Below are 18,398 nucleotides of genomic sequence, written 5' to 3'. Positions count from 1 at the left end.
AGTACCAGAGTCTATGACAAACGAGACAATTTTAATTTTAAAATAATCCATTCCCCAACCTTAGAAGCAATATATCAGCTTTGCCTGCATATAGGATATACATTTCCCAACTTATTCTGTATTCAAGAACTTGCAGCTTTTTCTCAGATTTTGTAGATCAACACCAGTGTATGAGCAGAAATTTAATGAACCAGGGGTATGTTTTGTCCTTTTTCTAAAAATAATTCATGGGAACGTACAAAGGCCTTGTTGATAAATATTCCTTGAAGTATAGTTTCTGGGTACATGTTTATCATCTTGATAAGTTGTTATAGTATTTATTTGTCTTTCTTAATATTACATTTGTTGTCTTGTCTTTTTTGTTGATATCCATTTGACGTCAATCAGTACGTATACATCCCGTCATTGTGTTATGGATTTAATTGTCTTTCATTCTCGCTTATGTGCTTTGTCCATATGCCTTTTTTGCTTCTTTGTTACATTTTTTTTTATTTCTGTTTTTTCACACACCGTTGTCAATATGATAAAATTGTATGCGACTGTCATACAAGTAAGAGGTCTAATTGTGCATCTGTATTTGACAAAAAATCTACAAATTAACTAATACATTTTTCGTTTTACCTACTTTTGAAAATAAAAAAAATACTTGTGCACTTGCATGTCAAATGTGATTATCCTGACAACTATCTATTTCATTATTTCTACCTTTAATGTTTCGTCGTTACTTAAACATAAAACTAAACGTATTTTCAACGTTGTGTTACTCATAAATATTAGATACACTGAAAATGAAAAAAGGAAATGATATTACCGAATATTGAAGTTAAAAGGAAATCAATGAACAAAATAAATGAATAAACATGACTCCGGCATGCAACATCTTGATGTAATCAATAAGCTAAACACGTGTCATCTATAAACTAAGGATATATCTAAAACTTGATAAGGTATGTGGATCATAGAACGCTATTAATATCTAACAACTATTTTTTACAGAAAACCTAGTGCATGACTTTTTGCATTTATTTTCTGTGGAGCGTTAAATTTCTAAGTTTTCCATTTATTAATATGCAAATTTAGTCCTCGTGAATACTGCACGCCCATGAGTTTCATAATTTGAGTCAGTATATGGATCACATATGTGTACTAAAACTTAAGTTGTAATTCCCTCAAGCAACGATTGTCTTAAAAGATTTCGGCTTATGATTCTGTAAATGGTTTTTGTTTTATCAAACGAAAGTATTCTACGAATAGCGAACTTAATGAAAAGTGTTCATTAAGTCGTTATATACTGTTGTTATTACTGCTGGGTCTGCAATGTTTAAGGTGGACTGTCAGTTATCGAGGTTAGCCCGCCCAGGAGCCAACTAAGGGTACAATTATGATTACAAGTGACAATTTTTATGGGTGATTGTACTGAAACGTTTTGTAATAAGGTTATTCCGGAAACAAGTATTCATTGCGCACGTTTAAACATTTAGTAGAATTACACTGGATATCTGAGTACCAATGAATTTAATTCTGGGAGAAATTAAAACAATTTAGGTACACATTTATATGTGATTTCAATCTGACATAAATTCAACTGGAAAAGGAACATATTCATTGGTAACTTCGAAATCATTTTAAAATAATATAAAGGGACAGACATTATCAGAAATATTATTAGATAATTAGCTTGTATACTATTTTATTCCGTTTCAGCAATTTTTGAACGTTAAGAATTCTAATCTCTTAACATTTATATCGTCTAGATTTGTATATGTGATAGCTTTTTTAAACAATGGATCTCTCGATAGTGCTTGTCTATTTTGTAAACTTTTATAATATGTTTAATTCGATGATTGATATACGTCGTAACGTGCGGATTAAAGAGAGTTTAAGCTATTATCAATATTATTTTGTCCTAGTGGTCTAAATAGTTATCAGTTTACTTCTTTTTTCAGAATATATATACATGTCTCAGCCTAGACGGCCTTGACTGAGTAAAAGAGAAAAGAAAAATAGGTCTGATTCGGACAAGGACAGTCTTTTCTTACATCTGAAATTTTCATCTAGTGCTAGTGTCAGTAAAAAAAATTGCACTGCAAACTATAAAATAATTTCAATTTAAACATAAAATCCAAAAAAAGTTTCTTGATATTTGAATGTGTATTTGCATTTATGAAAGAGAGATTAATGTTTACGTCCATATAAACTTATACGTTAAAGCATATCTCACATCTTCAATTGTCTTGATTAATTTTTGAAATACTTACATTTCTTCGATATTTTTTAGCCAAAATGCTAGTAATAATGACCAGATTTTAAACCTACGGAATTGTACTTAATCTTCATAACTAAGCAAGCGATTACATTAACATTAAAGTAGTCACCACCGATAAAATATAATACCAAAGATAACATATTTTTATACACAATGACTAGGATCACCAAATCATCTTTTTTTCTTACCATTTTTGTTGTCTCATTGATATGGTTTTCAATCACCTTAATGATACTAATGTTTCACGAAGATCATATTCACAGACAATATTTAAGAGATAATTTAAAAATTCAAGAAGCACTAGAATCAAGAGACCATTTCAAACTTGTACACAACAAACAGCCTCTACAAGCTGATGTATTTGTAAGTCCTAAAGTAAGGAGACCGTTGTTGAAAACACCCAAAATAATGTCAGGACAAAAGAATAAAGTTCCTTCTAGATTTCTACATCAACAACTTCAACCCCCAAAACAAAAATTTGAAAGCCGCCGATTAAGCAATAAATCTTCAGAAAAGGAGCATGTGGATGCCGGCTTGAAATTTACAGAGACAAAATTAAAGAAAAACAATGTTAATGAGAACCCAAATGTGTATGTTATCCCAGATAGTGAATGGAAAAGATTACAACATTTAGACGTCATTGCTTTGATGGATGCACCAGGTAAGTTAGATAAAGGAAACCGTAGTTTACCGCTGCTCAAAGGTCATAAATCCATTCAGAGAAAACAAATTCAGGTTACAAACTAAAACCGAGGGAAACACATCAACTATAAGATGTAAAAAAACAACGGAACAACAGATACACTAAAACGCAACAAAAACAAAAGCCAATTCAACATACATAGAAACGAACTGTTTGATAACAACTGCATCATTCCCAACTTGATACAGGACATTTTAAGAAAAAATGGTGTGTAGAATCTGGTTTAATGGCTAGCATTCTGTAATCGAAATATTATTAAGGTATAGTATCGTACTTGTAACATTTAGTATAAAAAAGGAGATGTGGTATGATTGCCAATGAGATAGCTCTCCATAAGAGATCAAAATGACACAGAAATTAACAACTAAAGGTCACCGTACGGTATTCAATAATGAAAAAAGCCCATACCGCATAGTCCGCTATAAAAGGCCCCGAAATGACAAATGTAAATAATTCAAACGAAAAAACTAACGGTTTTTGCTTACTTTTGGTTTGTTAATTAAACGCATACTTATGTGTAAAAATTAACTAATTAAAAAAAACCAAAAAAAAAAACACCGATCTTTACAGCACCTCCAAATTTTAGTATTCAAGGTGAAAGTCAAAATGTTTCAAAAATTCAAATTCAAACTTCAATTAATTTTCTTATAATCTTTGTTTCTTTTTGACATTATTATTTCTTATTTATTTGTAATCCTATAAGGTGAGATGGGTAGTGCTGTAAGAGTTAACGTCACTAAACTAGCCCCAGATGAGAGGTCACAGTATGATAGATTGTACAAACTAAATGGATTTAATCAGTATGTAAGTGATATGATATCGTATCACAGAAGACTGGCAGATATTAGAAATCCACAGTAAGTTTTAAATCAATATCAAGATGTTTTGAAAAAAAGCATGGTTTAAAGTTTAAAAAAAAGCAATTCCGTCTACGGCAGGAAGGATTGTTGGACACCTTGCTGCGTCTACATCTAAAAAGATTCGAAAATATCTTTATAACAGAAAGGACTTCGAAAAGAAACAGGTAACAGGAAATTTAATATTTTAGGCAATGCTGTTTTAAGATATTCACGATAAATCCATTACCACAATGACAATGCAAACAACTTAAGATTGACTAAATGTAGATGTTGCAAAATGATTATGCAGAAACTTATACAGTTAACTTTCAATTCTTAAATGTACAAACTTAAAGCAATTACAATATTACACTTATAGCTATGAAAATACAGAATGGACATTGAAAACGTATGATAATTTGATGATAATGTAGACACTACCGTCAACAATTGTGTAGAAACTTTCAATTTCATAATTACACTGTAAATTACCAAAATCAGTAACATCAATGATAGTGTAGATAGTTGCACAAATGACAATTTCATTTCAGACGCTTGCAATAATGTAATCGTAAGCATACAGATCAAAACTTGAAGAATTTCAATTACACTCTATAATTTTACAATCAAACACTTATAGCAATGACAATTTTGGCACTAATAACAATGACAAGATAGTAACTTACAGTAATGACAATGGAGATACTTAATTACAGCGATTATAATGTTAATAATGACAATTACAATTTAGACACTTGCAATGATTGGTAGATATATGCGTATACATTAACAGCAATGAAGGTGTAGAAATTTGAAATACTTTTGATCTAAAGTAATCCATTTCAGATGTAAAGCAAAAATTTATCCAAAAGATCTTCCTAATACAAGTGTAATAATTTGTCTCCATAATGAGGCTTGGTCAGTTTTACTGCGTACTGTCCACAGTATTTTGGACCGGTCGCCACCAAATTTGATACACGAAATAATTCTGGTAGACGACTTTTCAGATTTAGGTAGGTACTTAGTAACCGCAGTATTTACATTCATTTCATCATAAGAATGAGCATTAAACGTTCTAAAAACATAAAAACATTTCTGTCTCGACACATTGACATGCATATTAAGTCATATTGACAATGATTACACATACATGCAAAAGCACTCCAGGCTAAATGAATGTATTACTGCTCTTTGTGTGAAATACTACAAGATGTCCTTCTTTTATGGACACTATTGCTGTTAAACTAACAAAATACTACATAAAATGACTAAAAACATCAGGTACTTGTTATTGAATCATTCGTGTACTACAATGACAATTGAACTATGATGAAAACTTACTGAAATAAAAAAAATGTCGACATACATTTTCCGCTATAATTTTTCAATAAGAGAACACAGGTTGCATTTACATTAGATATATTTTATCGACAGAAATTCATTTTTTTCGGTGTCAATAAAGTTTTAGTTTAGCAACGCCTAGAACTGAACACAAAATTTTGCACTGTTTTTAGACGGAAAGGCAATTAAGGGGAAAAACAAACATTCAGAGAACATTTTTGTTACCGCTTGTTTAATACCTATAAAAGAATCATGGCGATTTCCTATTTGATTTAACGCACAAAACTTAGTCAAAGGTAATTAAAAAAAGATATTTTACCAATTCAAAATAATGTTTGAAATAACAAAATTGAGAATGGAAACGGGGAATGTGTCTAAGAGGCAGCAATTGATTCACCTACTTTAAGATAAACATTACTTGAAATGGATCTGGATATTTCTTAATGAATCTGTAAAAAAAAAGCATGTTTTCAAAAACTGTCTTCAACATCAGCGTATTTCAAAAAGTATATTAAAAAGCATACTGTAACATTCAAATTCGAAAATGTTCGTTGACTGTTGAATTCTGACCCCGTTAATTACATATTCAATAGTGGTTTTATTGTTCGTTATATTTTTACAACCAAGAATACCATATTTTGTATTTTAATTAATCTTGAGTAATTTAAACAAATCTGGTGCAATAGTTTTGCGAATGGAAACGGCCAAATGGGGAACGTGTCAAAGAGACAAAAACTTACCAAGAAGGGGCGTATGACATTTTCGCCGATTTTTAAATTGTTCATTCTTTCATTTGCGCATATTTCATTTTTTCATTTGTGGCGATTTTATATTTGTTCCTATAATTTAATTTACTGTTCAACATATGTGAGTGAATACTGGCCTCGGATGGTCAGTGCAAGTGATCGCAAGAAAGGTAAATTTATTTTTTCTACACACCTCAATCTTGAACATGTTGAATGTTTTTGCATTGATATATATCTGCAATATTCATAAATGGAACTTTTAAGTGCTGTCCGAAATACTTTTATCAGTTATATACTTTACACGGATGTAAATACGTAAACTACGTACCTCTAAGTTACGCCCACTTACCAGCGAAAGATGAACAGTGCTATGAAGTGATGAGGAAAATAATTTGCGATATCTGCAATCAAAACCAACTTTTCTTTGGGTCGAGGTTATGCTTACTGGCTTTGAACAAGTAATGCATAACGTAATTTTGGATGCTTATCCACAATGTAGAATTGATTGGTGTCGTTTTCATCTGGCTTAGAACTGGTGGAGGAAAAAATAAATCTGTTGGGCTGAGCACAGAGTATATAGACAAATTAAGTGACATTGGTAAATGGCTATCCCAATATTAATTGATCGACAATTCATAACATTTGTACAACTGGCTAACTGAAGAGGTCTATGATGATAAGTGGAAAATAACATTCACCTGTAGTTTACCTGTAAAAAAATCGGCGCAATTGAAAGAAAAATCGGCGCCAATGAAAAAAAATTCGGCGCAAATGAAATGCAGATCGGCGCAAATGCAAAATACCGCCAAGAAGGGAACAAAACATAAAAGATACACCCGTTAATCGATATTTTTTTTATTGTAGCACATTTGAAGAAACCATTAGACGATTATATGGCAACACTGAAAAAAGTAAAAGTATTACACACGAAAAAACGAGAAGGATTGGTGCGAGCCAGACTACTAGGGTATTCTATTACTACAGGAGATACTCTCACATTTCTTGATTCTCATGTTGAATGCTTTCCAGGTAAGCTTCCAATGTTTCAAAATTCAAACAAGTATATAAGTTTAACTTTAATGAAATCTATAAGCTTTCCCTAAAAATATAAATCGACCAAGGAAATGTATCTCTTACATTCTCCGTCTAGAAATTGCAACATGTTTATTGCGTATATTTCCAGATTAATCTGTTATTTCAGTTAAACGATCAAACATCAGAATGTGTTATTCGAGAGATTGATTTAATTGAACCGGACCTTATTTACATTTCTTTCACGGATTTGGCTATATTTTTTGGACCTTTTGGATTATAGCTCTTCATCTTTTATATAAGCTTTGTATTTCAAATATTTTGGCCACGAGCATCACTGAAGAGACATATATTGTCGAAATGCGCATCTGGTGCAAGGAAATTAGTACCGTTAATTTTATTTACTACCACTGGGTCGATGCCTCTGCTGGTGGACTATTAGTCCCCGAGGGTATCACCAGCCCAGTAGCCAGTACTTCGGTACTGGCATGAAAATACGGATTTTTTGTTATTAAAATTTGCTGTTACAAAATGATAGAAATTATTATAAATTAAGGAATGGATCTCCCTCGTGCAAAGCTCTGATTTCTTTCACGGATTTGGCTATATTTTTTGGACCTTTTGGATTATAGCTCTTCATCTTTTATATAAGCTTTGTATTTCAAATATTTTGGCCACGAGCATCACTGAAGAGACATATATTGTCGAAATGCGCATCTGGTGCAAGGAAATTAGTACCGTTAATTTTATTTACTACCACTGGGTCGATGCCTCTGCTGGTGGACTATTAGTCCCCGAGGGTATCACCAGCCCAGTAGCCAGTACTTCGGTACTGGCATGAAAATACGGATTTTTTGTTATTAAAATTTGCTGTTACAAAATGATAGAAATTATTATAAATTAAGGAATGGATCTCCCTCGTGCAAAGCTCTGATTTCTTTCACGGATTTGGCTATATTTTTTGGACCTTTTGGATTATAGCTCTTCATCTTTTATATAAGCTTTGTATTTCAAATATTTTGGCCACGAGCATCACTGAAGAGACATATATTGTCGAAATGCGCATCTGGTGCAAGGAAATTAGTACCGTTAATTTTATTTACTACCACTGGGTCGATGCCTCTGCTGGTGGACTATTAGTCCCCGAGGGTATCACCAGCCCAGTAGCCAGTACTTCGGTACTGGCATGAAAATACGGATTTTTTGTTATTAAAATTTGCTGTTACAAAATGATAGAAATTATTATAAATTAAGGAATGGATCTCCCTCGTGCAAAGCTCTGATTTCTTTCACGGATTTGGCTATATTTTTTGGACCTTTTGGATTATAGCTCTTCATCTTTTATATAAGCTTTGTATTTCAAATATTTTGGCCACGAGCATCACTGAAGAGACATATATTGTCGAAATGCGCATCTGGTGCAAGGAAATTAGTACCGTTAATTTTATTTACTACCACTGGGTCGATGCCTCTGCTGGTGGACTATTAGTCCCCGAGGGTATCACCAGCCCAGTAGCCAGTACTTCGGTACTGGCATGAAAATACGGATTTTTTGTTATTAAAATTTGCTGTTACAAAATGATAGAAATTATTATAAATTAAGGAATGGATCTCCCTCGTGCAAAGCTCTGATTTCTTTCACGGATTTGGCTATATTTTTTGGACCTTTTGGATTATAGCTCTTCATCTTTTATATAAGCTTTGTATTTCAAATATTTTGGCCACGAGCATCACTGAAGAGACATATATTGTCGAAATGCGCATCTGGTGCAAGGAAATTAGTACCGTTAATTTTATTTACTACCACTGGGTCGATGCCTCTGCTGGTGGACTATTAGTCCCCGAGGGTATCACCAGCCCAGTAGCCAGTACTTCGGTACTGGCATGAAAATACGGATTTTTTGTTATTAAAATTTGCTGTTACAAAATGATAGAAATTATTATAAATTAAGGAATGGATCTCCCTCGTGCAAAGCTCTGATTTCTTTCACGGATTTGGCTATATTTTTTGGACCTTTTGGATTATAGCTCTTCATCTTTTATATAAGCTTTGTATTTCAAATATTTTGGCCACGAGCATCACTGAAGAGACATATATTGTCGAAATGCGCATCTGGTGCAAGGAAATTAGTACCGTTAATTTTATTTACTACCACTGGGTCGATGCCTCTGCTGGTGGACTATTAGTCCCCGAGGGTATCACCAGCCCAGTAGCCAGTACTTCGGTACTGGCATGAAAATACGGATTTTTTGTTATTAAAATTTGCTGTTACAAAATGATAGAAATTATTATAAATTAAGGAATGGATCTCCCTCGTGCAAAGCTCTGATTTCTTTCACGGATTTGGCTATATTTTTTGGACCTTTTGGATTATAGCTCTTCATCTTTTATATAAGCTTTGTATTTCAAATATTTTGGCCACGAGCATCACTGAAGAGACATATATTGTCGAAATGCGCATCTGGTGCAAGGAAATTAGTACCGTTAATTTTATTTACTACCACTGGGTCGATGCCTCTGCTGGTGGACTATTAGTCCCCGAGGGTATCACCAGCCCAGTAGCCAGTACTTCGGTACTGGCATGAAAATACGGATTTTTTGTTATTAAAATTTGCTGTTACAAAATGATAGAAATTATTATAAATTAAGGAATGGATCTCCCTCGTGCAAAGCTCTGATTTCTTTCACGGATTTGGCTATATTTTTTGGACCTTTTGGATTATAGCTCTTCATCTTTTATATAAGCTTTGTATTTCAAATATTTTGGCCACGAGCATCACTGAAGAGACATATATTGTCGAAATGCGCATCTGGTGCAAGGAAATTAGTACCGTTAATTTTATTTACTACCACTGGGTCGATGCCTCTGCTGGTGGACTATTAGTCCCCGAGGGTATCACCAGCCCAGTAGCCAGTACTTCGGTACTGGCATGAAAATACGGATTTTTTGTTATTAAAATTTGCTGTTACAAAATGATAGAAATTATTATAAATTAAGGAATGGATCTCCCTCGTGCAAAGCTCTGATTTCTTTCACGGATTTGGCTATATTTTTTGGACCTTTTGGATTATAGCTCTTCATCTTTTATATAAGCTTTGTATTTCAAATATTTTGGCCACGAGCATCACTGAAGAGACATATATTGTCGAAATGCGCATCTGGTGCAAGGAAATTAGTACCGTTAATTTTATTTACTACCACTGGGTCGATGCCTCTGCTGGTGGACTATTAGTCCCCGAGGGTATCACCAGCCCAGTAGCCAGTACTTCGGTACTGGCATGAAAATACGGATTTTTTGTTATTAAAATTTGCTGTTACAAAATGATAGAAATTATTATAAATTAAGGAATGGATCTCCCTCGTGCAAAGCTCTGATTTCTTTCACGGATTTGGCTATATTTTTTGGACCTTTTGGATTATAGCTCTTCATCTTTTATATAAGCTTTGTATTTCAAATATTTTGGCCACGAGCATCACTGAAGAGACATATATTGTCGAAATGCGCATCTGGTGCAAGGAAATTAGTACCGTTAATTTTATTTACTACCACTGGGTCGATGCCTCTGCTGGTGGACTATTAGTCCCCGAGGGTATCACCAGCCCAGTAGCCAGTACTTCGGTACTGGCATGAAAATACGGATTTTTTGTTATTAAAATTTGCTGTTACAAAATGATAGAAATTATTATAAATTAAGGAATGGATCTCCCTCGTGCAAAGCTCTGATTTCTTTCACGGATTTGGCTATATTTTTTGGACCTTTTGGATTATAGCTCTTCATCTTTTATATAAGCTTTGTATTTCAAATATTTTGGCCACGAGCATCACTGAAGAGACATATATTGTCGAAATGCGCATCTGGTGCAAGGAAATTAGTACCGTTAATTTTATTTACTACCACTGGGTCGATGCCTCTGCTGGTGGACTATTAGTCCCCGAGGGTATCACCAGCCCAGTAGCCAGTACTTCGGTACTGGCATGAAAATACGGATTTTTTGTTATTAAAATTTGCTGTTACAAAATGATATAAATTATTATAAATTAAGGAATGGATCTCCCTCGTGCAAAGCTCTGATTTCTTTCACGGATTTGGCTATATTTTTTGGACCTTTTGGATTATAGCTCTTCATCTTTTATATAAGCTTTGTATTTCAAATATTTTGGCCACGAGCATCACTGAAGAGACATATATTGTCGAAATGCGCATCTGGTGCAAGGAAATTAGTACCGTTAATTTTATTTACACCCATTACTAACAAAATGTGTAAATACTGAAATTGTGAACATTTCTGTGTTACTTTTTCAATCTGCTTTATGAATGTCACTGTTTAAAAATATTTGTTTTCGATAACAAAAGGTACATAAGAGATTCAGCACTTGAATATACTAGTACCTATATATGACAGTCGATACTCGCGGACGAGGACGGTGTATATTATTAATAGCTTTTAAAAGAAGTCTCCAAAATATATATTTTTATATCATTTAATATTTTTACATTAAAACCAATGTAAAAGGTTATCACTTATACCACCAATTTAGTACACAAGCTGTGTTAACATAACAGAAATGTTAATTCGTATACATTAAGCCACCTTAATAAGTGGCAATACCCAACAGTGTGCCCCTACATTCTAGCTTGAAAATGGGAATAAAAATCATGCACATATAAATCAGTAAAAAAATAAGTTTCTAATATATAAAAAAAAAAAGCAACAGTAGTATACCGCTTTTCAAAACTCATAAATCGATAGAAAAAAACAAATCCGGGTTACAAACTAAAACTGAGGGAAATGCATTAAATATAAGAGGAGAACAACGACACAACATAAAAATGTAACACACTCAGAAACGAACTAAACATTAGACAAAATCCGATGAGAATATTAAACAAATATAACATCAAAACTAAATATGGGATTTGTGATAGAACAGTACCGTGACACGGCTAATGTTAATGTGAATTCACACTCAAATATAAGAGGAAAACAAACGACACAAAAGAAACACAACGTTAAAATGTAACACACACAGAAACGAACTATAATACAACAATAGTCATATTCCTGACTTGGTACAGGACATTTTTTAAAGAAAAAAATGGTGGATTGAACCTGGATTTGTGGCATGCCAAACCTCCCGCTTTAATGGCAAGGTTAAATATAACATATATAACATTAAAATGACAACACAACATTACAGGACTACAATACAAATAAATAGGAGCACATATTGGACAAAGAAACACAAGAATAATAGCTAACAAAAAGGCACCAGCTTTAAAATTTAATACGCCAGAATTGCGTTTCGTCCACACAAGACTTACTAGTGACGCCCAGATACAAAAGTTCGAAAGCCAAAACAAGTACAAAGTTGAACAGGACTGAGGACCAAAAGTTGAAAAAATTTGTGCCAAATACGGCTAGGGTTTTCTGCTTGGGATAAGAACATCCTTATTATTTAGAATCATTTATACTTTTGCAAACAGTAAATTTTATAAAATGACTAGATCTATATAAAAGATATACATGATAAAACTGAAGTATTTTACTAATTACAGAAAAACAAACCGGATACAATACATAAACCAATATAATCCAACTAAAAATAGACACACCCGAGTAAGTAAAGGCCTCAAAGCAAAAAATGACGTCACATTTGAATTTTTAAAACAGCACACAAAAAATGACGTCACATTTGAATGACTAAACTTATTTGTCAAAAATAAGATAGAATTAGGATTGTTTGTACTAAAAACTGATATTACATTTAATAACAATGAAAATTGCAATACTTATTAATATCAAACTGAGGTAGCAATTAGACAATTAACTATATTCTATGTCTGGTTTATTCTGAATCAAACTGCAAACGTACTACATCGTATAAATTACGTTGACCCAAATCAAAACTTATAAATGAAGGCGGTGATTAATTTTCTTTATCATAACACATGAATATAACAGAAAAGACATCAAGACATTTGACAAAATCTGATGAGAATTACACATATACCATCAAAACTAAAAACATGAATTTGGAATAGAAAAGTACCGTAACACGTCTTATAGCAATGCGAATTCACACTCAGTAAAACAGTCACAATCGGGAATAAGTCACGTTCGGTAATATGAGACGACGTAATGACAAACCACAATCTTACATGTGGTAAAAACTGTCCTTAGCTAGTTTGGACAAAGACACATCGTATAACTTTACTAAATTATGTGGCATTTTACAGGTTGGTTAGAACCATTATTAGACAGAGTACATACCGATCCTACTATTGCAGTAGCTCCTCTTATTCCTATCATTAGCAGTGATAGCTTCAGCAGTCAAAAATCGGTGGCTTCTCTCGTTGCAGTAGGGGGGTTTGATATTGAAAAAATGTCATTTAATTGGCATAATATACCCCGAACACAAAGGCAACAGCGACAAGACGCGGCTGATCCACAGAAGTGAGTATTTGGTCAGTGGTTAATATTTTTTCTAAGTGAATGCTCACTTTTCTAACATCTATTGCCAACTGCTCATATTTTAACAATGAGTTTAATGTATGCAAATTATGTAAAAAAGATGTTTCTACTTTTTCTGTTGATATCATTTGCTCAAGATGTTTGTCGTGGACTATCTCGAATGCATCTATCCCATTGAACTCAAAATAATCGATGTTCGGTATTGTTGTTATTTTACTTTTTGTTAATTTCAGATCACCAACAATAGCAGGCGGTTTATTTACTATCTCCAGAGATTTCTTTACAAAAATAGGAACATACGATGAAGGCATGAATATTTGGGGAGGAGAAAATTTAGAAATATCATTCCGGGTATGTAAAACTTACTTCATCTATGGTCATTCATACCTGAAAAGGTAACAGAAATCAAACCAAAAATACTGGATCACAGATCACATGAACGACCAATATTGAACTTCTTCGAGAGAAAAAAACCAGACAGATAAACAAACCCGAACAAAACATGATCCGTATAGCCTACCTTGGAACAGGCACAACATGGTGGAGTTAAAACAGTTTACATACACACAACCCTCGTCTTTTTGGATGCCTTTGTTCAGCTCAAAGTATAATGTAAGATAAAAATAAGAAAAAAATGAATTAAGATTTTTAGACGGCTATTTTCCCATGTTCATAAACTGTAAAACTTTCGTTAAGGTTTGTAGTTGTATTTTTGCAATTGTATGTTTTCAACTTTTCCTGAAAACTGTTTAAGCCTATGAAGTGCTAAGATTGCACTTTGGTTAATTTTCTTGATTGCCAATTATGTAAATCATCAAGATGATTGCCATTCAAATGAATATCTAGTAAAAAGAAATCCATTTTCATAATTTAAAGCATTTACTGTTTGTGCAAATCGATGCATATTTTCACTTATAAAGTATTGCACACATTTTACGTATTAACTCCACATAACTTTGTAATGAGATATTAATGAATGAATGATTCCTCAATTATATTGTAGGATTTTTCCAAGCTTTCATTTTTTGTAACCGGAAGATATATTTACGTAGAAAAAGTAGGACATTGGAAATCGAATGTATTTCGTGTAGTGCAAAAGCTGTCAACAACTTGCTTATTTAACATGTTTTTTTTTAATCACACGAAGTCTTTTACTTATATGAATTGATTGTTTATGAAAAAAACAATACCCTAGGTTTGCTTGAAAAATACTTTGTACTTTGGGTTTTGATTAAAAATAGTATTCTTTAAATGTAAGATCGAATAAGTCTTTAAAGTTTGAGGTTATGTTGTCATTAATACACCAAGTTTTTGAAACCGATACTTTTTCACACCATCAGACCACATTTTCCAGATAAGGTATATCCGCATGTACATACCACGATCAACACATTAATGTTTAAGAAACAAATAATTAAAAATCCTACAAAACGTGCGCAATTGTTTGTATTTATAACTGCTCAAATAATTTGCCATATTAACAAACTACAATGTTAATCAGAAAAACAATCTGGCCTCTGGCCTTTGCTTATCTTGTTGTTTAAATTTAAGTTAGTTTCTTTATATTTTTCAGAGTTTAATGTGATGTCAATTTACATTCAACTAGTACACATTAAATGAGAATAATCATACAAAAATAAATTTTGCTTTAAAGGTTTGGATGTGTGGTGGTAGCCTAGAAATCCATCCTTGTTCGGCTGTAGCTCATATATTTAGAGCAGTTAGTCCTTACAAATGGGGTTCGACGCCAATTTTCGAGACGTTACGTCATAATTCTGTTCGTGTTGCGGAGGTGTGGATGGATGATTATAAAGACTATTACTATGGAACTCTCAACTTCAATTTGGTGAGCTAATTATAACAGATAATCAAAATAAAATAAAATATTCAAGATAAACTCTTGAATTTCACATTTTAAAACAATTTTAAGTAAAGAGGATTTTCTAGATTTCATTTGATGCTGTGTCATTTACATACACTATTTCACCATGACGTAAGACAGAGCAGCAAAGGCACATGCAAACCAATATGACAAAATATTTTTAGATCTTTTTAACAACATATCATATTAATTTCGTTTCAAATTTATCTGTTTGTGCTTTTAATAATAAAATTTGAATTTAAAATAGTTTGCTTTTCCATACAGGGTAACTACGGTGACATATCCTCAAGAAAAGAATTAAGAAAGAAATTGAACTGTCACAGTTTTGACTGGTATGTGAAGAATGTTTATCCTACAATAAAACTGCCAAAGAGAGCTCTTTTTGTTGGGGAGGTAATATCTAAAATTCAGTAGAAAGACCGTGGTTCATAATTGCATTAATAAAAGATTTTTTACTGACATCTTACAGAACAGGAATAAATATAGATGTAGCAGATACTACAAACAACAATCGTAAAGAACTAATAATTTATAATCCCCGAGCATTCTGACTATACCATTAGCAGTAACGATTAAAAGAGTAAAAGTATTACAAGTTTTTTATGTTGAAAATACTCGTTAAGATTACAAAGAGAAATTCAATAAAATTCAGATGTCAATCTTCCTTCAAAATTCAATAATAACGTACATTTAAATTTACAGCTGAAGAGTTTTCTAGCACCTTCTGTTTGTATGGATTCCATGAGTGGTGGACACAGTGCGACAATAGAAGTCCAAGGACAACCTTGTCATGGAGGAGGCGGAAATCAGGTAAATCATGGTAATCAGAAAAAAATATTGTGATTATCAGTTTGGTCCATCTCTAAATGCTATTTTTGTGAACCTTTTTAACATCTGTGTGGAAGATTGGATACTAGTTTCGAGTTTTGCACATAATTATTCTAGGCTCTAAGCCTATTTTAAATGCAATCACTTCGACATCATTTTCAGAATTATACAGAGTGAAATTGGCGAATGTACTCCTATATGTCATTGGAATTGATCATTATGTATTATCCCGCTAGTTAAGCTTATGCACGTATCCAATTTGTCAAATGCTTTGGTAAAGTTCAAAACATTGCATGGTTGTTTTATTCGTTTAGCTAAAGTGTTTTGTTCATCTTCTATTCTGGTTTTTTTTAATCATTCGGAAACATAATGATTGGTAGAAGTTAATCAATGCATGTTTAATTACATTTTTGTTTGTAGTTCTTCAGATTAACAGCTGATGGCAGAATAGAAAGAAATAGTGCGTGTCTTGATTTTAATTCCAAAGATAAAACGCTTCATTTCATTCGTTGTGATGGAGGATCAACTCAAACTTGGCAATTTACAAAGGTAAACACATGTTCAAATGCTTTAAATGTGTAAATCTTTTAATTTTGTCATTGTTTGATGGCAACATAACGTTCATTGATATGAAAAGATGTGGTAGGAGAGCCAATGAGACAACTCTTTCATCCAAGTCACAATTTATAAAGGTAAACCATTTTAAAATTCAAAGTATGGTCTTCAACACAGAGCCTTGGCTCACACCGAACAGCAAGCCAATACAAGGTTAAAACCCTTGATGAAAGCTATTTTCAAAAGTTATCAACAATCGAGCGGTTAATGATTCAGTTTTCAGTAAAATTTTAAATGTTAATTTTGAGAAATTCGGATTAATTGGTTGTTTACAACTAAAACTGAAGCTCGATAATAAGAGCCAAAGAGCTTAATGACTTGTCGGAGATAAACTTAGAAAGTTTTATCTATAAGAAAAAAGAAGGAATAAGATACTATAAATATGGCAATCAATTACCATCAGTCGAAGAACTTTAAACCATAATACGAGCAAAAGAAAAACAAATAAAATACGTATAGAAGTCAACAAAACATCAACAGAAAAATAAAAATTGAGCAGAACAAACCTTGCAGGAAAAACCAGGGCACTCAGTTATGTTTTATCATTTGATTTTGCCATTTGAGTGGGGACTATCCGTTATGAATTTTCCTCGGATTTCAGTACTTTTTTTGTGATTTTTACTTTTTACCCCATAGCTTCACGTATGACAATAGTTGTAATTCTCTTTTAAAAATATAGATTGATGAATTACATCTATTGATAAAGTCTTATACGTTTCATTTTGTCAGGTTTTATGAATTTCCCTTCTGAATTTTCCTTGGAGCTCCGTATTTTTGTTAATACTTTTTGACTAAGTAAAATACAAAGCGGATTTGTAAATGTATTTTGTCTAATCCGAAAGACAACACCAAAAGCATCAAACATAAAATCGTCAGACAGTAAAACATACTAGAATGTGAGCATTTAAGATATGGATTTTTCAATATTCAAAAATATAATACATAAAATGTTGATCAAATTAAAGCAGAAAGAGAATACTTAGTTATAATTCAAATTTTCAGGCTAATACTATAATAACTAACTTAAAGATTAATTGTACATCTTTCAGGATCAACAAATTAAACTGCAGTTATGGGATATCTGTCTGGAACTTACATCAAACAGACGTACACTTGCAATGAACAATTGTGAAGCGATTCCAAAGCAACAATGGGCGTGGACCAAGAAATATATATAATGAAATAATAATAAAAAAAAAACAATACCATAGATTATACAAAGGCCAAACAATTACTTAATATAGCAAAATGCATTGATTGTGTAGATAAAGGTAATAGCTTTGGTCAGCTTGCTTGCTTGCAAGCTGAACCGTAAAATCATAATTAGGTTAGTTATACTACCCTCCTTTCGGAGTAGTTCTTGCCAACAGACAATATGTTAGTTATATGTCGGTTTAGTCTACTCTTATAAAAGGGAGTATTATACATTACTTAACGATGACTTCACGGTTCAGCTAGCAAGCAAGCGAACTAAACATATTATTTTTACCTACACACTCTAGGCACTGTCATGTCTGTTGGACTTCACAAAGCGCAAATCATTTTAATTGTAAAAGTGGGTATCCGTCAACGTAGTCCGAAACTGTTATGACATCTGAAAGCCTTTAAGCATTTGTTTGGGTTCCCACGGCACTACACAAGTCATAAAAAAGGACCGTTAGACGTCACAG

General features: G+C 32.7%; 1 protein-coding gene across 1 annotated transcript; it reads left to right on the top strand.

The window, feature by feature from the left end:
- The first annotated feature begins 871 nt into the window (after positions 1-871).
- Positions 872-17,936, top strand: LOC139512938 (polypeptide N-acetylgalactosaminyltransferase 5-like). The gene is made up of 12 exons (XM_071300922.1): positions 872-947; positions 1,947-2,927; positions 3,673-3,826; positions 4,655-4,821; positions 6,760-6,924; positions 13,169-13,385; positions 13,637-13,754; positions 15,058-15,249; positions 15,550-15,678; positions 15,988-16,095; positions 16,534-16,662; positions 17,778-17,936. The coding sequence occupies exons 2-12, from the start codon at positions 2,420-2,422 to the stop codon at positions 17,904-17,906; spliced, it is 2,016 nt and encodes a 671-aa protein (XP_071157023.1). The 5' UTR covers positions 872-947; positions 1,947-2,419; the 3' UTR covers positions 17,907-17,936.
- Positions 17,937-18,398: the final 462 nt, after the last annotated feature.

Source organism: Mytilus edulis, chromosome 2 (genome assembly GCF_963676685.1).
Source record: "Mytilus edulis chromosome 2, xbMytEdul2.2, whole genome shotgun sequence".
Classification (NCBI taxonomy): domain Eukaryota; kingdom Metazoa; phylum Mollusca; class Bivalvia; order Mytilida; family Mytilidae; genus Mytilus; species Mytilus edulis.
This window is presented reverse-complemented; position numbering and strand designations above follow the sequence as displayed.

Excerpts from the sequence above, each read along its gene's own strand:
- LOC139512938 (XM_071300922.1), top strand. The coding sequence starts at position 2,420 with ATGACTAGGATCACCAAATCATCTTTTTTTCTTACCATTTTTGTTGTC. Across the intron at positions 4,822-6,759 it reads AGACGACTTTTCAGATTTAG|CACATTTGAAGAAACCATTA; the intron begins GTAGGTACTTAG and ends TTTTTATTGTAG. Across the intron at positions 16,663-17,777 it reads AAACTTGGCAATTTACAAAG|GATCAACAAATTAAACTGCA; the intron begins GTAAACACATGT and ends TACATCTTTCAG.